The 22,759-nt window shown below is 39.4% G+C and overlaps 1 protein-coding gene across 1 annotated transcript in view; it reads left to right on the top strand.

Annotated features, from left to right (window-relative positions):
• Positions 1 to 21,805, top strand: part of fut8b (fucosyltransferase 8b (alpha (1,6) fucosyltransferase)) — a 174,806-nt gene extending 153,001 nt beyond the window's left edge. Inside the window, exons 9-11 of the mRNA XM_041805375.1 lie at positions 17,073 to 17,249; positions 17,332 to 17,482; positions 20,084 to 21,805. Of these exons, the coding sequence (XP_041661309.1) occupies positions 17,073 to 17,249; positions 17,332 to 17,482; positions 20,084 to 20,422 (667 nt within the window). The 3' untranslated portion in view covers positions 20,423 to 21,805. The remainder of the gene's footprint in view (positions 1 to 17,072; positions 17,250 to 17,331; positions 17,483 to 20,083) is intronic.
• The last annotated feature ends 954 nt before the right edge of the window (positions 21,806 to 22,759 follow it).

Here is a 22,759-nt window from a genome sequence, read left to right as displayed (position 1 = left end):
CAGAGTGATAGCCACTTAAATTATGGATATTTAGATGACAGAGATCCATACCATTTCCTGAAGACACAGTGGAGCGTGGATATTGATATGTGTTCATAAAACGAGTTTCCTTACACTATATTGGCCTAATGAGTTAGTTCCATTATTTTCACATTACAACACTCTTTTCATACTTTATTGATTTTGCCGCTTCATGTTGAGCATCTTTGAGAAAGTGGGGGATGGACAAAGTAGAGGGACAAACTCAAAGCCTGATAATGCTTTTCCTGAAAGACATAAATTTAACAGGTGGGAAGTGACTAACTCAGTTGATAACTTTACTCATGGTGCAAAAGCATCTTACTTGAGAAACAACATGAATCCAGTACAAGAGGCGACATCAAAACACATCTAAACATTCTGCCCAAGGATATGTTGGGAAAACTCCACCCATACATCCCCAGATTTAAATTGCTAGTGGATGGAGCTTATGCCTGGACTAACACTGATGGCTCAACAACATTATATAACACCAACAGTATGACATTTTAACTCAACATTGAGTCAACTCTTGAATGTTTAACACTGAAAAATCAGCACTCCTGTTTTTGCTGTGTATGACCTTATCTGATATGAAAAGGCTCTGATTACAATGCTGCACTCGGCGGAACCTCCACCACTAAAGTACAGACATATTCAGTGGGAAACACTGGAAAAGGCCCATGATGTGAATAATATTTCAGTACAGCAATTATTCACTAATTGATATGATGCACAACAGTTGCATAATGATCACAGTCTCTGATTAACTTCAAGGCCCTGGACGCCCACCCAGGTGTTTAAATCAAAGACCATGATTGGACATCTTCTTAGCAGTGTTTGAGTGTGGATGATTTTGTTTGACTGGTAACTCCTAGACCCTGTTGGATTTGTTGAGTCTGTTGTCTTTTCTGCTGGTGCTCAGAATTTATTCAGTCATAAATTCTCACTATAGCTCCACCTAATTTCAACCTTTCCTGGCCTTATCAGCCAGAGTGATTGAAAGCACCAGAGTGGCTGCCTAGAGGCTTGAAGAATATTAAGTTGGCCCATAAAGTTAAGGTGAAAAGTTAACGAATTTACTCTCCGAGTTTGGTGCAAGTACTTTTATATTACAGTTCATCCCTGAACTTCTTTCACCACATTATCCTGTTGTCTTCTGTTATTCAGCCAGAAAGTTACCCTCTTTCATGTCATAGGTGCCACTAGTTGGCTGGGCTGTCCCTCTAAAGTGCCATGTTTCTTTCTATTAACACCAATATTTGGCACCAGCAGTTCAGTGTTTTTTATCACACAGTTCAGGACAACACTATGCTGCCGTATCCTTATTTTGCCCCATTCCTGTGGTGAAGTAAAAGGATGATGCTCTTAAAGTGCAGACGTGTTGTGTATAACAGTAACCGGAGTGAAAGCCATGGCCTAAACACTTAAAAACGAGGCAATGTAAGAGGCTTTATTCAATCCTCCTAAGTGAATCTAGGAGCTTTAGGAAATATTTTGCATGAGAGTTGAACTAAAGTTGAAACCTAGGGTAGTTCATGCAACTGAGCATTGATATTAAGTACTTCTAAAGTTTTCCAACCATAGTTCCAGACAACTTTAGTCCAGACAACAAAGAGAGAGCACAAACTGACTTTTGTCATCTCTTGTTTCCATGCGGCTATTAAAAAAAAAAAAAAAAAAAAAGTCATCTTTATCTTTGAGCTACACTTCTTTGTACTTTGGTTAATCTCCAAATCCTCAACAATACATCTCAGTGTTCTAGCGTCTGAATACACCGCCTAGATTTTGCTTTTCATGAAACTTGGCCTAAATGGCGCAGATGAAATGACACCAGCAGTTCCAAATCTGACATTAATGGGTCTGATTTCAGTTTCTGATATGGTCTGGGTATTGTTTTGCCTCCAGAGATTGTGCTCTCTCAGCGTGAAGCTGACTAGGGACTTGTTGTTTCCAGTTCAGCATAATTGGAAAGGATTCATCAGTGTGAGGTCTTTGGTTCCCATGAGAGCCATTCTGTCCCTTGTGGGACTGTATGAAATCACAATACTGAGAACTGCTTTTGATGGCAGCTTCTTAGAAATGGCTTAGACAAATGTTTATTTTTCTCTTCGACCCCATCAACAAACTCTTATAGAAACATTTGACAAATAGATATCACAACATTGAGACGCACACATCTAGACTAAATAGGTATTTGAAAGAAATTGCCCTCATCCTTTTCAGTCAACAAATCAATCAGTTTTATTTATATTCACCAAAAACAAAAAAGACGCTTTATTTAAAGAGTAGGTCAGACTGTGGCAAGATAATGTAAGTCTATTTATAGAGCACATTCAGCAAAACAGCAGCTCAAAGTGTTTTACACAAGATAACAAATATCATGACAAACTGCAGTATTATATCATTTAGATATATGTGTAATCTATATATATATGTGTATATATATATATATATGTATGTATATGTATATATATATATATATATGTATGTATATGTATATATATATATATATATATATATATATATATATATATATATATATATATATGTTGTGCAAGTCTTGAGCTATCAAAGATGCACTTTTGATTTACATTTTATGATCTTTAAAGTTGGCTGCCACGTACGTACATGCCAATGGAACCTCAGTATCAAGTGCTGAGACATGCGCTGTCATGACTGCAAGAGCATCTGCCAACATCACGCATTGCACAAGCCTTAATGCTATTGAAACTTCCCCTCCATTCATTGGGCACTGCAGCAGTTTCCTCATGGCTCACATTGCGCTTGGATTCATAGCAATGCCAACAAGACTGACGGGGGTTGGCAGCACTTTTTTCTATCATTTCTCCTTCGTTTGGGTCATAATCTGCATGTAAAGAAAACAGAGCTTTACTGATAAGTATATAAACCTTGTAGAGTTCTGGTTTGATTGGAAAGACTCTTCAGTTATTAAATAGAATAAGTGGCCAGCAGACGTGGGCAGAGCTTCTCCTAGACTGTGTGTCTGAACTTCACAACAAGTACCAAAGGCAGTATGGCTATCAGGAGTGTAAACTTGCAATCACAAAAGAACTAGGAGAGCTAAACATATGAGAGGGAAATCATCATGCAGGACAGTTTGATCCCTTTTTCCCTCTAGGAAAGACCCAAAAATGAACTGCAGCTGATACACCAGTGCAACCTCAAATCCAGACTTTGCAGTATATTCAAAACATCAAGAGTTTTAGAGAACCTACAATTTAATATATACAGAGCATTAAAAACTGTGATTGTTATGGGGGAAAGGGTTAGTTGTTGTGTGAATGGGTGTGTACAATGGTTGCTAGCAGAGTGATAACAGTGGTGGTTTTGTCAGAACTGAACAACGTTTCTTTATGAAAACACGGGCAGAGAGCAACACTGAAAGCTTTTCATGATAGAAACGATGGATTTGCTCTTCTCCCAGTCGGCTTGGGCAGTTTTGGTCACAGATTTGATGCAGAACTTTAAGGACAGGGTGGAGTTGAGGATGATGCCCAGGTTTCAGACCGCGGAGGATGGGCAGTTGGGACTGCCGTTCACATTAAGCACAATATCTCCAACCTTCCTGAACAGTGCTTTGGGGGCCACAGCCAAGAACACATTTTTGTTGCTGTTCAGTTTGAGTTTGTTGGTTGACATCATAGACTGTAGAAAGAATTGGACAAAGCCTGTGTGACGTCAGCCGTCTGCTAACAATAGGGGGCCTCAAACAGCTTTTGAAGCCAATCTGTGGCAGCTTCAATATTAAAATCTCTGTCTCAACTGAACTTTCGATCACCCTAAAGGCCTGCCCACAAAGCTCAACTTCCTGTCAGCTAGCTAGCAATCTGGTTGACAGAAACATAGCTTCTGCCTGTGAAGTTATCTGTCAATTGAATGAAACGTGCCAATCAGTCCACAGTGAGGTTTTTTCCTAAATATAATTGAAACGATTATAAAAATTCACCCCCCACAGTGAGAAGACATGAATACATTACCTAATGAGACACATTTGTTTTTTTTGGAACCAGGCTGTAAACCAGTTTATTTCTTGTGTGAAAAAAAAGACTTTTTAACATATGTTCAGACGGGACGTCCGGTGTTCCTGCAGCCAGCCTTAAGTGGACGCTCACTATATTGCAATTTTTTGCACATCCACATTGGCTTTTGAGGACCTGAGGTTGCTGCCTGGTTGACATCCAGGTTTTGATTTTCTTGCAGACAGTTGACCAGTGAGTTGGGGGGAGCTGAGCTAAACTCGTGGTGTGTAGATGAAGCTGTGTGTAATCGGTGAAGAAATGAAAGCCAAGACTGTTTGCGAAGGATGTGACCAAGAGGGAGCATGTAGCTGTCCAATGACAGAGCCTTGAGGTACGCCACTACAGGGGTTGGAGGAGAGCGGGATTTGCCGATCGTGACAGATTGTTTTCTGTTTGAGAGGTGGGACTGAAACCAGGAGAGAGATGTTCCGGGAGTGCTTGGGTGGTTGGATAGGGGGTTGAGGAGGATATGAAAAAAAAGCTACTATAGCCATCACTTGTATCCGGTTTTGGTGTTCTTAAATGTAAGTAAATTGGACAGAATCTTCCTGAAATGTTAATTTGTGCATGATGCTTTGTAGACTTGATCCTCTTCTTGGGACGGCAGGGGACTGGTCTCTTGTGCCATTATTTTTGGATGTCACAGGCTGAAAAGTTTGGAAACCCCTGGCCTATGGGACAATGTACGGTCACGTGTATGCTGCAGCTGTCTCCAAAATCAAACTGAAGTAAGCCAGAGTGAAACCTCTGTGAAACTTACTACTTACTGTTAAACTGAGACTCACGAGAAGCAGATGAATGCTCGCTACTCTGGGGGATTTTATAAACTGAAAAAAAGGCATATGGGACAGTGTTAGACAATGATAGATGCATCAGAGGAGATTCACCACATCACGACTATGTGCTGAATGACTGATTAGCTACAAGTCATGAGAAATTTACAAAATGACTTTCAGGTACTTTGGTGGGATTGTCTGAAAGTTACGTGCTGTCCCATGAGGCTAACTCAACCGTCTGCTCATGCTAACGCCCAGAGTTTTTTCCTCATGGTTTATAAATTCAGTGTGGTTTCATTCTGTCATCCCCCTCATATCTTTCTCATCCATATGTTAAAAGTCCCTCTGCCGGCTCCCTGCCCTTCAAAACTTCTCTTATTCTCACCTTCCTCTTAACACTTTGCTGCAGGCGATCAGCGCTCTTCTCCCTCGTTTTTTCCTGTCCTGCTCTGCTTGGTTCTCTCTCCCTGATGTTACACCTTTTTTTTTTATTCCAGTACTCTTCTCTTTGGTTGTTACCTCACTGCCTTTCATCAACCTGGCAGCAGCAGTCTCTTTGACTCTCCTCCCCCTTTTTTCCTCCCCATTTTTTATTTTCTGTGACTCATTCCTACTTTTCTCCCATCTTCATTTGTTCACCCTGCTTCCAGATTGTTCAAATTTTTATATTTCACACTCACCTCTCCCTCACGTTCCCCAGGCGCACATCCCTACCCACAATCCTCTCGCTCTCTTAGTTTTACACTCATCTCTACAGCTGTTCCTTGTGCTCCCCACCCCCACCTCCACACACCCGTTTCTCCCTCGTATCACAGGGGAGAGGGTTATTGAAATGAAGTGCTGGGTAGAACAAAGTTCTCTCCCCTTTTTAGCCCTCCCTCCTCGGCTCTTGATACCTCCATCCTTCTCTGCACTGATGTAGCAACAAAGTGCCTGTGTGCTTCTATCAGCACCAAGGGGGAAGGTGATATATGTGTGTATGGAAAAGTGTGTATGTGGGGGGTGTGAGATATAAAAGTGAGGTTGAAAAGGATCCATAGTGTCAGCACAGGAACAGAAAAAAGGTGAGAGCAGTGGGAGATGTCAGGGTTGATGGTGAGGGAAACCAAGAGGGAGAAAATGGCGACTTGTCCCCAGAGCACCCAACAGCCACCAGTCGACCCCCACCCGCCTTCAGTCGTCACCACCACCACAACAAATCTCTCCCTAAAGATGCAAGCAGCAGGAAGGCTGGGAGCCACCAAATAAAAGCTGCTATCAGCACAGCTCCATCCTGCCACCATTTACTGCCTCCTAATGGGAGAAAGAGAGATATTGCTTCTGTCATTGCCATGGCAATGTAGTTGCCAAGAGCTGAATACTCTAAATATAACTTTTATAATACCTCGTGTCAGGTCCGTTGTATGAAAAAGACCCAGATTGTTAAACAGAATTGAATGAAAACAACTCAGTGCATGTTTTGTATGCAAAAGGTTTAAACTTGTCTTTGACTTTTGCATGCCAAAGTATGCAAATAAAAGTAACACATTTTACACAAGGTGGTACAAAAAAAGACACATTAAACATGCTTGAAACTAGGGCTGAACGATTTGGGAAAATTATCTAATTGCATTTTTTTTTTTATACAATATTGCAACTGCGATTTAATATGCGATTATTTCTTAAATTCCTCATCTCATGTATTTTCCAACAAGAACAAGCAATAATTTATTCTATACTATAACCAACACAATATTAGACTAAACTAGGGCTGGACAGTTTGGACAAAATATCAACTTGTGATGATTTCGACTCATTTTGCAAATTGGATTTGAACTGTTGCATTAAAGGGATTGGTAGTTTTAATATAATTCTCATATTTAACAAGAAAAACATACAAAAATGAAGAAAATAGGATTTTTTTGTACACTATTCAAAAAATATGCCACTAAAATGATTGCATGATATGTCATGCAAAGTGTCTCTGCTGCAAAAAACTTTTAAGCTGATATTTTGTCACAAATTTCAGGTTCAAGAAATCTGCACCTTCTGCGATTTGAGAATTGCAGCAGGCCATTATTGCAATTTAATCCCATTTGCGATTAATTGCCCAGCCCTACATGAAACATCTAACAAAACAGGAATAACAGGGGATAATTCAGTCTTTGTGAAATGGGTTTGTTTGAGGGACTTTCCAACAAATAATAATGAACAATGATAGTAATGAAAGGAATTAGTCATGAACACAGAGCTGAGTACAAAAAATCTTAGAAGAGTTTGACTTTTTAAAATTTGTTATATTACTTTTAAAAATGTTTCAAATCAAACTTTTCAAGGAGGATACTCCAATCATTAGGGTTGTTTCAATTTTGATACCAGTGTCAGAAATATGTCCAATACTGCTTAAAATGCAGGTATTGGTATCGGCGAGTACAAAAAAGTATGCACATCCCGATACCGTTTGGTATAGCTTTATATTTTGCTTCATTTAGCCATGCTAAATGTTAGCTCTATAAACTGGAAATCAATTCTTCTTTGCTGTTGGAAAGCAATGTATGCAAGGGGTACCGTTTTTAGCTCAGGGAAGAAGAACGAAGGGACCCGCCAAAGCAGCAAAGAATGGGGGCTGTGTGACAGTTTTATCTGAATGTGATCATTGAAATGCCTTCCAGACCAGTGCTGTCGTACAAGAAGAGAAGTGACCCAGTTAATCAAAATTTAAATAACTTTTGAACCATAAATGGTTGCCTCTCTCTTGTTTTTCCTCTTGAAGCTAGCCGTTGTGTTTTCCCATTGAAGCTTATGATGCCTTTGAATCCCGTGCAGCAGGAAGTCGTGTGACTTTTGGGGACTTAAATGAATAAATCCACACCAGTAAGCCCAATATTGAACATCTTTTTATCCATTTTAATGAAATTATAATCATTTATTACCACTTGCTCAACTGCTAACCACCATATTGTTACTCTCTTTGAGTGTCTGTCAGCCAATAGCAGGCTGTTCTGTAATCACGTGGTGCTGCCCAAAATAACAGAAAGGAGAGATAGCGTTCAATGCACTGTAATATTTATACATCTCTATACATTAAGTACATATCTGTATACAACAATTGTTAATGTGACTTGTAAGTTTTATATTGTTTTTGGAAAAGTGCAGTAAAGTTTGTGTTTAAAAAAAGAGAGATAGAGAGAGTCTGTGATGCAGCCCCCTGTACTGTTGTTATTTTAATATTTAGCAGCAAAACTCAATAATCAGCAGGAAAACAACTTAAGGGTCACAGAGATGCTGGACATTTACATTTCTATTTGTTGAGCCAATTTTGAGTCAAATATAGGTCTAAAATTATTTGTTAGTCTGCACAGTCAGTCCAGAAAGTTCAGACTGGTATCGGATCAGTACTCGGTATTGGCTGATCCCCAACACCTTGGTATTGAAATCATATCAAGAAGGAAAAAATGGTATCGAAATATCCCTACCAATCATGATTGACTGCCAATCAAGACAGGACAATGTATAACTTCACCAGGTTAGATCTCTGGCATTTGCAACTTCTGCTGCAGTTGTTGCTAAAGCCGCTCTTGATGCTGCTCAGTCCTCCTCTTGAAGTAGCTGTTTTAAAATCTCATTTTTGTTTAGACTCCCTTTAGTTAAAAAGTATTAATCCACTGTAATTATTGATGCAAGTCACACAAAAAGACGTAATGAATGAACATTGTGTGATTTAGTTTTCTTTACTGTAGGGCACTTGTCGTATTGCTCCTTTGGATGTTTTTTTTTGTGCTGCTCTGCTGAACAAAGTCAGTAAAAGCAGGTGAATAAGGATTGGCTTTTGTGGTCCTTTTATCGGTATATTCTACTTTTAGGAGGCCTGAGTAACCTACAAAGCCAAGTAGACTGACTGACCACTAAACTAGCTGCTATAGCAAAGCACAAAACGTGTACAGTATCATATTGGTAAACAACAGATCTCACCCATAGGTAATCCCTACTTCAAAAACCCTTTGAGTTTTATCAAAATTGCATTTACCCTTCTTTTTCTTCATACTGTATTTGAATTGTAAGATTTCCCCAGTCTTTGCAGGAAGGCATAAATGAAAATACACAACAGTACTACTGTGATTTTTAAGCAGCAAGAAACAGAACAAATTAGGAGCATGAAAACAACAAGCAGGTACAGATGGTTGAAAATTGCAAAAAAAATAAACTTTCTGGACAGAAAACAATATTTAGTTGTGTTGCACCTCACTTAAAAAGTTGGCTACAATTTCCTCAGTGCAATCTTGCATCATCTGTCAATAATTAGTTGTAATCGTTGCTTTTTGTAGTAGAATTGATGACTTTGTTTGTGCTTTTATGGAAACTTATGTCAGTCTTTCCTTTAGTCAAACTGTCTGTAACCTCGAGTGTAAGGCCAGATTTAAAAGATAAATCTGATGTTTTGACACCAGTGTTCATTGCATTTGCAGTCATCTTAATGCAAGAATTGATTTGTATCTTGTGAGCTGTTTGAAAAGATACAAATGACACATGCCAAGTAGCCCAGAGCATCTGTATTCTTCTTTATAAGCATCAGATAAGATTCGAGAGCACTAATGTTAGTAGTTGTTACAATCTGCCCGAATCAGCACATGCTTTGTGTCGTGTGGGTGTGTTTGATGTGTGCTTTTACGCCCACAGTGAGGATTGCCCTGACTTCCCAAAAACTGTATGAATAGAGAGAAATGAATTGAATTATTGAGGCAGGAGTGTGGGAGAATGCCGAGAGGGGAGATGAGAGAAAGAGAGAGAGGGATGGAGGAGATGGCTAGGAGCTAAGCAATGACGGAGACAGAAAAGGCCAAGACAAAAAGGGGAACAAAAAGGAGTCGACATGAAAGGGAGGAGGAAGCAGGAGAGAGGGCCCTGACAAAGGATGGAGTCAGGACCTCTGTGTGATCACAGAGAGGGAATGAAAGACTCCTGCTCACCCGCTCACCCACTATTCCTCACTCTATTCTTTGGGTATTTATTTGTCACATAAATAAAGGGTCTATTTCTCTAGCTGGTTACTGATTGATCTCTGGCAAGTGGTAGAAATTAGGTACAGCATCTTTATTCTCTCACACACTCTCTCTCTCTCTCTCTTAACCTTTGACTCTTCTTTTCTTTTAATTTTCCTCCTTTTCACAGCCTCACAAAAGAGTTTCATGGCACTCAAGTAAAGAGAGGCTGTTTGGGATCACTCAGGCAGGGTACGCTACAGACAGTCATTTTTAGGGGGTACAGTTCCCCCTTTTCAACAAAACTAAACAACCCACATTTCCTGATGGTTCTATGGGTTATCTGGTAGATTTTCATGTGTGTAAAGTGTGTTAAGAAGGAATCAGATTTTGGTTTGGTGCATACCTCAGTTTTGAATAAACAGTTTCAGTATGGTAAGGGGAACAAGTGCAACACATAAAATTTCCTCTTTCTTTATTTGGAACTTAAAAACTTCCCGTTTATACATGGTCTAAAGTGCAGCATTGGCAGTTCTGACTCTAAGGCGGGCTAACATTTCTTTTTTATTGGACTGTAAAAATAACAGATTCATCACAATTCAATACCTTGGACAACAATCTGATATTCTCTGCTATCACAAAATCTGCCATGATACCACTTTTATTAGATTCTGTTCAGGAGTCTTTGATCGACATCAGGCAAAACACAACCAAGTGTTAATTCAGCTTCCAAAGTGTTAAATTTAACGCTTTTACAGAGTTTATATACACTGTAAAAAATAGTATGAGGGACCAACGTAAAATCATCAAAAAGTTTTACAGCTTTTTTGAGTTGAGGGGTCCAGTTTAATACCTCATGTTGCTACTTAGTTGGCATAACATGCTTGTAGCTAAAATTGTTGAGTTGACAGAATTTTTTCCAATAGAAATTTGTATTCAGTTGACTCAACTAATGTAGCTGCCCCAGCTTGTTGTTATCAAAAGTGCTTGGTACTTCATAATTTTTATGAAGTACTGAGTGCATTCTATTGAGTTAATTCTACTTCACTTTGAGCTCAGGAAGCTAGTATTTTTATGTTTAATTCAATGTGAAATGACAAATTACAATCAGTGCATCAACAGCTGACTTTCCTCTCGCTGTTTAGCTGTATAGCCTGTATCAGCCACAACTCACACTACTTCAGCCAGTGGTAGATGGTGTGTTTTTGTCGGTAAACAATCTTAAATGCCAATTGTATATAAATTTTTAAAAAATGTAAAAATGGTCCCAAATATATTTCAAACAACATTAGAGGATCAAATACCTTCTAGCTGCTATGCAGTTCCTAGGCAGTTAGCAGTTCCCCATTTAACAGCTTGAGTGAAGATTTGATTAACCAACTGTTGTATCAGTCCACACCTGTAGGCCACTGCACCCTTATTTTTAATGTTGTGGGTAAAAAATGTATTTGTATTTCTTCAAACGCAAACAGGAAATGTCATCTCACTGTTCATTTTGTTAAGTTTCTCTGGAGTATAATAAACCCTGTGTATTACATTAAATAGAACTAGTTTATGCCTTAAATTAGAAGAGCACTTATGAAGGGTCCTACAAATAGCAGACCAGTTGTCTTGATGTATTTTCATATGAAAGCCCTGTACCTTCATATGAAAGGTACTTTCTTTCATATGTTTTGGTCATGTGACCTACTCTTAGCATTTTAAACAACATCTGTTTTCATGTTGACATCTCAGTATTTACATATTTCTATTCCCCTTTCACCATGTTTAAGTCTCCTAGGAACAAATATGTCAGACAAGTGGAATAACCATGGATGTAGGTCCATATATTTTGCCTTATTTTTTGTAAAAAGTATAGTCCCAGGAGGAATAGATAACCCAAATGTTGCGTCACGCCCCATATACAGAGACTACTGTACTCAAAGAGATGGCTAAACTGTCATACTTGTTTCTGGCACTTTTGGCTGTCTTACACATCTTAATGGTATAAAATCTAGAAATAATTGCCAATTCTCCCTACTCATCACCCTCCATATTTGTATTTAGAAACAATAATACAAAGTTGTGTGGTATGGTTTCTAAAATGTCATTTGGTGCAAAAATCTGTACTTTATATTTATATGTCAATTTAATTTCCCCAAATTAAAATAGCCTCTGGTGAATTATTAAACAATCTGCACATCATTCTTTTTCTTTTCAATGTGTATTAAAATTGTCAGGCTTTCTTTGCTGTGGTTTATTTTAAGAAGCAAGATACTACCTTCAACTACAACAAGCCTGAAGAAACCGCAAGTACAGAGGCTGGCAGATTGACACTGGACAGCTAATTTGTGAAATTTGGACATTTTGTCAAGAGGAAAAAAAAAAGTAAGGGTTGTTTTCAGAGTGGTTCTGTGGTAAAATATGCCATATTTGTTTACTCTGGTTGCATTTGATGCAAGCGTTTTTGGGAAATCTCCCGTTTTGAGAGTCTTTTAAATGAATCATTATATCATGTGTGGAGTCTCTGATTCAGTCAGTCAGTGTTGCATTTTTTATTGTGGGCTAGACTTGAGACAACAGGGAAATCCTGGCAAAAAATAGACTAATATTGTTAATCATCCATTTACTCTGCGTGTCCTGCTCAGTATGATGGGGGGAGCGGGAGCCATTTCAGCTGTCATTGTGCAAGAAGTGGGATACACTCTGGACTGGTCGCCAGTCAGTTACAGGGCTGACATGATGGAGACAAACAACCTTACACAGTCACAGTCACACCTACAGGTGATTTAGTGTCACATGTTAATCTAACAAGCACACTACAGAAAGACCGTGTTTGATTGGGTGTTCAAACCATGAGCCCCTCCTGCTGTGAGGCAGCAGCATGAACCGCTCCACCATCATGCAGCTCTTTGTGAATCAAAGTGTTCTTTTAAAAAATGCTCACTTCTTAAGATGTTCAAGTCTTCAGTAAACAGCAGGTTGTTCTGGGCAGCTTCTACATGTAACTTTATAAATGTGGAGGGTTCGTTTTTGTGAATGTTGACAAAAAAAAAGTTTTTCCATTGGATTTTTGAAATTTTATTTGCTCTTCAAGGCCAGAAGTCAAACTGCAGCTGTAGCCTGGTGCTTTTATAATTGAATAGCTCTGTTTGAAATAAAATCGTCTTTCGGGATCCATCAGTTTGAGGGATGCCTCCATGTCAGCAGAGGAACTATTTCTGCCTTCGCCCCTCTTTGTTCAGTTTAAAAGCTCCTCTTTCGTTCTCAAACATACAGCCGCTGAAAGCTCTCTTTGTCCTCTCTTATTGAGAGCAGCAACAAGGACACAGCAAAAAATACAGTTGTGTTGGTTATTTTTTCTCTTTCCGTCTGCCCCTCTTTCAAGCTTTCTTAATTTCTCAAACTTCCCTGCTCAGCTGCAGTTTCCGTTATTTCTCTTAATCCTTTGTCTCATCTGTTTTCTTTGTTTAGTTTTTCATACCAATAAAAGGCAAATTTCTAAAGAATACCATTGAAGTTCAAGTAATGTTTCTTTTATTGACTCCACAGTGAATTAAATTGTTGTTGAAACACATGAGAACTTCAGTGAAAACACAAGAGAGTGGCATTTTGAATTAAAAACTAAATGAAAACATGCATCAACAACAAATCCGTGACTGACATAGGAGATTGATCTGTTTATCCAAAGCTGCCTAGATCTTGTTTTTTAAATTAAATCCGGTTGTCTGAGTCTCATATCACCATATATTGTACATATGGATTAACAGTAGCAGTTGTCGATCCTGCTTTTTTTTTTTTTTTTTTTTTCTGTGCATTTTTCCCAAAGTTTGCCCAGCAGAAAGATGCAAGCATACTCCTGCACGCTGCAAGAATACATTTCAGTCAGGACAACTTTGTCAAGAAACACACGTGATATTTCTTTATTAGCAGCTTTTAATTTGCACTTTTGGCTGTTCTAGGATCCCCTTGCCCTTCCACGTGTCTACGTGGAAAGCATCAAGAAGAAACAGAACACGTTCCTGCACTTCCTATGTTGATAAGGAAGGGAGAGAAGCAGCAATAAAACCCAGAGCAGAGCAGGCACCAATGACAACAGAGTTACACTGATTAAGTCAGAAGCAGAATGAAAGAGGAGCTGGGGTGGAGGAGAGTTGCAAAAGTCAGCTTGCAGAGAGCACAGCAAAGCGTAGCTAGAACAGTTTAAATGTGGCAGCATGAGAGCGATGCTTAGACCAAATCACCTGGCTGTCACCTGATGACCTGCATGAGATCAGCTGATCTCAAATATGGCTGCTCATGATTCCATGGCCAGTCTGAACTAATGCTATATGCTTGATTTATTAAACAGACAGTAGCCAGATGCAGTGTGTCGCTGCGTCTATTGGCTGAGCGTGTCTGCTGACGTGCAGGCAGCTGCACAAACGTTAACTAAAAACCTTTGTAAAGGTAAACACTGTCATCAGTAAAGATTCATGGGAGGTCACATCAATAAATCTGTTACCCACATAGAGAAGACTGGCTATAACTTCCAATTTTCCAAAATTAACTTCCAAAATTATTTTAAATCTGTATTTTATTACCGTCGGATGCACTTGACGGAGGAGCGTGTGGAGAGAAGAGCACAGGGGAAGTCTGCAGGTGTTGCGTCTCTTCAGTTTGCTCATTCATTGAGGTGTGCTGTCATGTTTAATCTGAAGCTTCCCATTTCCTCGTTTTAACTTTTTCTCCAGCCACATCCTGTCAATGCTCTCTCACACCCATATCTTTTGACAATTATGCCGATGTGCATCGTCTGCGAGCATAACACACACGGATCACATGTGGAGATAACGTCATATCTAGTGAAATTTGTCCAAACGTGGGTGTTTTATTTGATCTTTAATGCACTAATGATCAGAAATATTGTCAAAAGAGCAGAAATATAAAACCAAAGCTCCAAAATGAGGCAGGGTGTTACGATGTGTCTGGAGAGCTGCAGGTGTGAGGAAGGGCTGGTTTGAGCCATTTGGAGGCCCAGGGCAAAGACCAATATGAGGCCCCTCCCCCTTCAACTAAAGGATTAATAATGAGTGGAAAAAAATTAGAAAGCATCTCTTTTATGTTAATAAAGTCACAGAACTCCAGTGCATGCCCCAATATGAGATATAAATACCCAAATAGCCAACCATAATTCATCATTTTCTTTGAAAAGTATCTCAAAGCTCATACCCAGCACATTCTAATATCTTAGAAAATCTTTTGGCCAGGTGGAGCTTTCATAACACTGATGTTGGACCAAAGATTGGTATCTCCAAAATGATCACTTTCAGGGAATGAAAAGTTTATAATTTATAAAAATGATATAAATGTGATTTATAAAAACAAATTAGAATCATGAAAAATTGAGATACAAGGTTTTAGCCTGATGTCAGTGATAAATAAAATAAATATATGCTCATTATCAGTGACAGATTGGTTCTTCTGACTCTATACAGACATTTGTATCCCATTTAACCTCATAATTATCCACCAATCCACTGTTTTATTTCATTTCAACTACAGATTCACTGATCTATTATCTACCTTACATTACCAGTTTGGATTGTGGCTCTCGCTAAAGAATTTTTGAGACAGTGTGGCTCTTTGGTAAAATAAGGTTGAGTGCCACTGGTCAGTAGCATTTTAAAGGGGCACTATGTAGTTTTGGGGAAGACATTTTTAATCAAACAAGAAAAATCTTAATTGGTTGGTTTTCACGTGTCGGCAAAATTTCTTCAGTTTCATGGTGAATAAACCAAATAGAAACAGAAGAAAAGCACCATTTTATACTTGGTGCATATGTAGTAGACCCCACCACCTCTCTAGTGTCAGTGTTTTGCTGACCTGATTTTCCTCTGAAAATAGTTGGTTTCATCAGTTACAAAAATGTATCTGAGTTTGTATTATTACCTTATTGTACCTTATTGTAATTATGAAATTCCTGACTTTGAATTTCTTCAGAAAACAACCTGGTGTGGTTTCACATTGCACTGATCTGTACAAAGCTGAATATAATTTTCAGTGGGCTAACACATAGCTAATAAATACAGTTTTCTTTAGAAAGAAGTGTTGTGTATTGCTTCCCACAGTTGACAGGCAATAGATTTTCACAATGTCTGATTTTTGCTGATATTGGATACGACGATACACTCTGTATACACACAGAGTTGTCCAAATTGTCATTGGCCTACAGCGATTAGAATAAAATGTGGCTCGTATTAAATAAGAAGCTTGTGCTTAATTGCATTGTATTTCTTAATTTTGACACTAGACCAGGGTTGAATCTGGTGGTAACAGGCCCCCTTTGAAATGTGATTGGCCACCTCTAGCTCCTCAACATTTGAATGGAATATCATTGTATTTAACAGGGATGATGCAGTTTAACATAGTTTCACAACAGAGCATGAAGCTGATGGGCTACAATTTTCTGATTTCCCAGTGTTTACTAAACTTCAGACGAGTCAAATAAACAATTAAAATTTGCATCAAATGGGATTTGAAACTGTTGGCCTGTGAAGATCACTAGTTTTAAGATAAACCAGTGAATCTCTATTTCACTCTGCTACAGCAGCATGATAAACAGGTGCAATTTTATTCAGGTGTTTTTGACCTGTTCTGTTGTTTTTAATTCCCTGTGAGGGACTGCCATATTTTTATACCCTCAGTGGCTTTTTTTGTCTCTGTATATCAGTCTGTGGTTTGTATAGTAATGCCAAGCGCTACAAAAACACTGAAAGGGGAGGACACAGTGCTCTGGCACACAAATTTTTTTTGCATGTTTTATGATTTTAACTATGTTGGAAGGAAAATGTGCACATTTTGCTTTCTCTTCTGGTCTGTTTTTCCATGTTTTGTCTGCCTACTATTGAAGCATTTGAATGACTTTTTAAAGATAGTTATTTCTGGCTGATTCCTTTGAGTGACCAAGGTCCACCTACAGTGTACCCAGACCCTTCAATGTGCATTATGTAGATTAAGATTCCTCTTGTAGAGAGAGTATGTAGAGCTGAAAGGTCACTCTAAATGGCACTCAAAGAATGCCAAGTTTCTCAGTTATTTCAGTAGGAGCACAAGACGAAGGATGATTGTTAACTGTTACGAAAATTCTTTCAGTCCAGAACACACCATTGGAGAGCACCGAGGCCACCGCTATTATTGTGTTCTAACTGTCTGCTGGGTTAGACTTCAGTCGTCCAGAAGTGAAAAGTAACATTGTTAAAGTGGTCAGAGGTGTGTTGAGTCTTACCTCCTCTTTGTTCTTATTTGTGCTCCTGCAGAGTCCATGTAAGGAGGACAGATAAAGTTGGGACGGAGGCAGCCTTCCACCCTATAGAGGAGTACATGCTGCATGTGGAGGAGCAGTTCCAACATCTGGCCCGACGCGTCCATGTGGACAAGAAACGAGTTTACCTCGCCACTGACGATCCCTCGCTGCTACAGGAAGCCAAGACCAAGTCAGTGTCTTTCAAACATACATAATCTGACTTTTCCTGTGACTACATCCCACGCTGACTCCCCCCTGATTGTCTCCTCCAGGTATCCAGACTATGAGTTTATCAGTGATAACTCCATCTCATGGTCAGCCGGCCTTCACAACCGCTACACTGAGAACTCACTGAGAGGGGTCATCCTGGACATCCACTTCCTGTCTCAGACTGACTTCCTGGTGTGCACCTTCTCCTCACAGGTCAGTTCGAATCCCCTCCTCATATTGAAAGACCAAATTAAACATCATTTAAAGTGGTTTGACTGAAACTAAGAGTTGTAATGGCCATAGTGTTGGAAGAAAAGCGTCCAAACTAGTAATGAGCAACATTGATGAGCACAGAATACTTCCTTAGCCCATGCATGGATGGAAGAGGTAGGCTTCGGCCCATTTTGGTAAGACAACTATGACTGACGAGTCTTCTTGACAATCATTTCAACAGCAGAGTGTTGGAGGTAATAAATCTGACCAAAAAGACTCAAAACAAGATACAAAGCCAGGAAAGTAAAAATCTGTGTTGTTCTCCATTGTACAGACTCTGGCCACAATTTGTAAACAATTTCAAGCATGTCTTGCATTACAAAATAATGATGTATATACAAAGCTTGGAGTTGAGGAAAGTACGGGACGAGATTGGAGGGGGGCGATCTTGCTTCAGCACAGTACAGGGTAACTGGACCAAATGTGAACGCACCCTTAAAAACTGGCAAAGAATTTGAGCTTCAATACACTTGGTCTTAAGCCCTGATAATGAAAATTTATGTGCAACTCTTATGCAGCCAATGATTTGCAAAGAAGTAATCCCTTTATATTTACCTATAAAGAAATGGAATAAAGAAACCAGTTTGTATCTCTTGTGCATTTTTATTTATGCTGTAAAAACACACTTTAACAAGGGTGTTAGTGATCCTTTTGTTTTTAAAGCCAGTCTTAAGAGATCACTGCAGCTTTTTTACACTTCTGCATTGGCTTAATTTGTTAACACCAGAGAATGCAGCTTGGTTGTTTTGGAAATTAAGTAATAAGTCCAATCTGATAACCCTTTCTTTGATTTTGCAACTTTTTAAACAGAGTAAGAATAACAAACACACTGTGATCAGATTAACAAGAGTCTCAATAACATTGTAAATCAGGAACAGAGCTTTAGAAGACAAATTCAGGTTAAACTTACTAAAGCTTTTTTTATTCGAACAGCTGCTACAGCTGAAGGAAACACAGCTATCACTTAATGTATTAAGTCAGTCACATGGAAAAACACAGAGGCACTTTGACAGTCTCAATCATGTGATTTTCAACCTCCTCATTGTCTCATTATCACTCACATGTTTCAAAGCAGAGCAACAATTAGCTCATTTACTGCAGCTTCAATATTACAATGGCACTCATCAGCCACTATTCTGATCATCTTGAATGTAGTGTGTTCAGGCATCCTGCCAACACTAAAAATAATGCATGAGCTTCATAATATGGTTTAATTCACACCCTGGGTTTATTAATCCACTTCAAGGACCTGAGCAGAATGAGACTGTTAGCACATTTATCCGCCTTTCAGAAGGAGGGAAATTAAAAGCATGTGTCACAGTGAGACACCCTTTGTCCCCGGACAGAGGGATCTTTTGTCTTTAAAGCTTATTTTTAGGACAAATGTATTAACTTTTTTACAGGCTTTTTAGTCAAATTCCTTTACAGGCCCTAAATCCAAAAACGTTTGGACATCGTGTAAAGTGTGAACAACATAAAACGGTGATGTGTAAATTATCTTAAACTTTTCTTCAATAAAGTCAGCACAAAGACAAGATGTGTAATGCTAGAATTAATTTACTTTTTAAAGACTAATATCCACCCTTTAAGAATTTGATGCCTGCAGCTCTTACCAAAAACATTGGGACAGGGTAAGAAAAGACTGGGAAAGCTGTGGAAAACTCCTGGAACAGCAGGTGATAGTACCACGGCTGCAAATTAAAAGAGTTCTCCCGAAAGGCTCAGTCTTTCACAATCAGTAATGGTGCAGAACTCTCTACTTAGTAAAAGACTGCAGGGACAAACATGAACGTATGTGTATGTTGCTCCTTCTACGCTAAATATTAAGAATTAAAACATTAACGGAATTAGGGGAAATTCTTGCACATTATGAGTAAGATAGACGAAACATTAAATGCCCTTTAAATTCCACGTTGTTCAGATGTTTAAACGGTGAGTTTGTTGCACAGACTGTAGACACAGTCTCATAAATGGTGGCTTTAATTTTAGATTGAAGTAATTGTTGATTTCTGTGAGTTGCTCTGTGTGTAACTGTGTCCGGGCACCACAAAAAATGATCGGTACACACTACACAGCTATTTCTGGGAAATAATGTCCCCTTTAAAAAAAATAAAGTTGTTCAGTTTGAACATTGATTCCTTAATTTTATAATGACTAAAATGGATTTGTAAATCACTGGGTTCTGTTTTTATTTGCATTTTACACAAACTTTTGTGGATCGGGTTTTATATTTTTGTTTTTGTAAGTTTTAATGAAATGTTTTAGTTTTTATTTTTAATTTTCTTTAATTACGTTTTTGTCTTTTTGTCTCTTCTGTATTTTATGAACTAATGTCCTCCTGATTTAACTTTAATTGATGTTACATTTAATTGTCTCATTTTGGTTCCTGTTGTTGTGCTTCCTGTTTTTGTTTGTCAGGGTACTTTTTGAACTCCTGTTAGTAGCAATAAATATAAAGTTTTATTTATTTATTTTTATTCTAATCTGCATTTATAGATCTAAGTGTAAAAATGCTAATTGGGTTTTTTCTTCTTTTCAAAGGTCTGCCGTGTGGCTTATGAGATCATGCAGGTGCTTCATCCAGACGCCTCCTCCTTCTTCTACTCCCTGGATGACATTTACTACTTCGGAGGTCAAAACGCCCACAACCAAATCGCCATCTACCCACACCAGCCGCGCAACAGCGAGGACATCCCCTTGGAGCCTGGTGATGTCATCGGCGTGGCCGGAAACCACTGGGACGGATACTCCAAAGGCATCAACCGCAAACTGGGCCGTACTGGCCTCTACCCCTCCTACAAGGTCAGAGAGAAAATCGAGACGGTGAAGTACCCCACGTACCCAGAGGCAGACAAACTGCTCAACTCTCAAAGGAAGTAAATAGAAGACCTGAAAAAAATAAAAGAAGAAGAAATGGAGCGAGGTGAAACATGCAGTCTCCCATGCCAGGGAAGGAGGCTGCTTTTGTACAGAAGAGAGAGGCGTACTTAGTGCGCTAAGCTGAAGAGAAAAGAAAAAACCTGCACCCAGGGGTGATAGGAAAGAGAATGCACTCTGTGTGTTAATGTGAGAGTGTGTTTGTGTGTGCGAATGTGTGTAAATGCCTGTGCGTAAGTCGGGTTCATGGCAGACTTGCACCCTACCACTACTCCCCCGCCTGACGCTGTGACGTCGGCTCTGTAGAGATGTAGACGTGAACATTGATTTTAAATAAAAGCAAGAAAACAATTAAAATCCACACAACTGACCGAGCTTGCTCGCTCGCTCTCTCTCTCTCCCGGGACGCGCCGCCTGGGACTACTGTAAGACTGACACACCCCGGAGCTCGCTTCGAAATCAATGACTGAGAAAAAAATGACAAACTGGAAAAAAGTGTTTGATTTTTATTTAATTATTTTCAGTGGTTTTGATTCTAATCTTGCCTTTTTTTGTTTCTTCCTCTCCTGTTTTTATTTTTGTTTGTTTACTGAATGTACTGTATCCTCTCTTTGCCATGCTCACAGCTGCCCCCCCCCTGAAAACACAACCACATCTCCTGCTGCTGCTCCTCCACTCACTGTGCTTCCTCCATCTCGTCTCTACATGTGCAATTATTTTTTAAAAACCATTTTGTGCTTTTTATCAAGTGTTTTTAAACGGTCTTAATTTTGTGTGTATGGGGCTTGTGCATTGTATACTGTACAGCGTGTTTGCGTGCGTGGATGGATGTGCGAGAGATAAAGCGTGCCTGTGTTGAAGTCTAAGGGGCCATGTCACGACCTGGTGCCTGGTTTAAATGATGATCAGTGTGCATTTCTCTTATTTTCCCGCTATTCCTTCACCACTGATTCATGTTTGTGTGACCGGCTGGAGACTGGCAGTGACAGAGGCGGGATGACTCCGATGCCCCCCACCCACCCCAGCACTTGGAACAATGGTGAACTCCAGTCACTCCGCTGGTGACCTCTAGTGAACAATGGTAAGATTATGTGGAGTACGGTGAACTCGCGCAGACACAGGAGCCGTCCACCCAAAAAAGAAGCACTCCACTGAGAAAATGTCCTTTTATTGAGCATCTTGTCTGTCCATTTGTTTGTTTTTTTTTTACTTTTAACATTGCTGTTTTAAAATAAACGAAGAACAATATGCCTATGTTTAAAATGATAACGCTATGTCATATCAACCCCCCTCTTTCCCCTCTATCATTAAGGCTCTTTTTTTCATAATTTATGTTCTCGGGCATTGTCTTTGATAACCACAGATCGAATAAACTTGAGAAACCAACACGGCATTTTACCCCCACTTTTCTGGTCTGATTCTGTTCGCCATCTGCTCCCTCTTCTCTTAACGGGTGACACCTGCTCTTTCAATCATGCTTCAACTCCACAACACAGAGAGCAAAGTGAGAATCAAGGCTTTTTACTTGTTCATATTTGAAGAGCTCGTTTCCAGAAGGGTATCCATCTATTTTTGAAGAGGGTGGAAAAAGTCGTCGCCTGGAGTTCATCTTTTGATATCTTCATAAAAAGGAGTACCCTTCTTCTTAAATGAGTGTCATTTTGGCATCCAAGGATTAGAGCAACCACTAGTTTGTTTTATAAATCATTCAGTGAAGCCGTTTCACATAAACTCTCAAATCTCTTTGATTTACATTTCAAACTAAAGCGCAGGATCGGTACCTTTAACGGAGACATCACTGTACTTCACTTAAGTATTCCTGGTGACAGCTACATGACATTTGTGCCCTAAATACCAAGCATTTCTCCCCACGGGCCCTGACGTAGTGTAGGTACACCATTAAAGCACCAGCACACTTCCTGCTCCTTCTTCCTGCCCGTCTCAATCGTTTATGATCTCATTCTCTGCCTCTTATTTATGAGGCTGTCTAGTTACTTCCTTACAGAGGGGGCTGTGGGAGTTTCATTACAGATCCCTCTTTAATTTCAGCGATGATCTGCATGCTTCATTGGACACCCATAAGGAAAGCCGCAGCACTGGTAGCGGAGATGAGCTTTTCAGTGCGTGTGAGAAGTGAGAGTAATAGTTTTATTGCCTTTCCCCCCCCTTCCCCCCTCCCAGACAACAACCAATTTGGCCCACGTTGACAAAGCGTTCGCAACGCACATGCAGCGTGCAGCAGCTCATTGAACATCTCTTTTCTCTGGGAAGGAGTCCCTCGTGGGCTTTCTAAACGTACACGCTAACTGGAGGGCACTTTAATTAAAATACTACTCGTTG

The sequence above is a fragment of the Cheilinus undulatus genome, linkage group 14 (assembly GCF_018320785.1).
Source record: "Cheilinus undulatus linkage group 14, ASM1832078v1, whole genome shotgun sequence".
Classification (NCBI taxonomy): Eukaryota; Metazoa; Chordata; class Actinopteri; order Labriformes; family Labridae; genus Cheilinus; species Cheilinus undulatus.
Note: the sequence above shows the minus strand (reverse complement) of the source record. Positions and strands in the feature narration are given on the sequence as shown.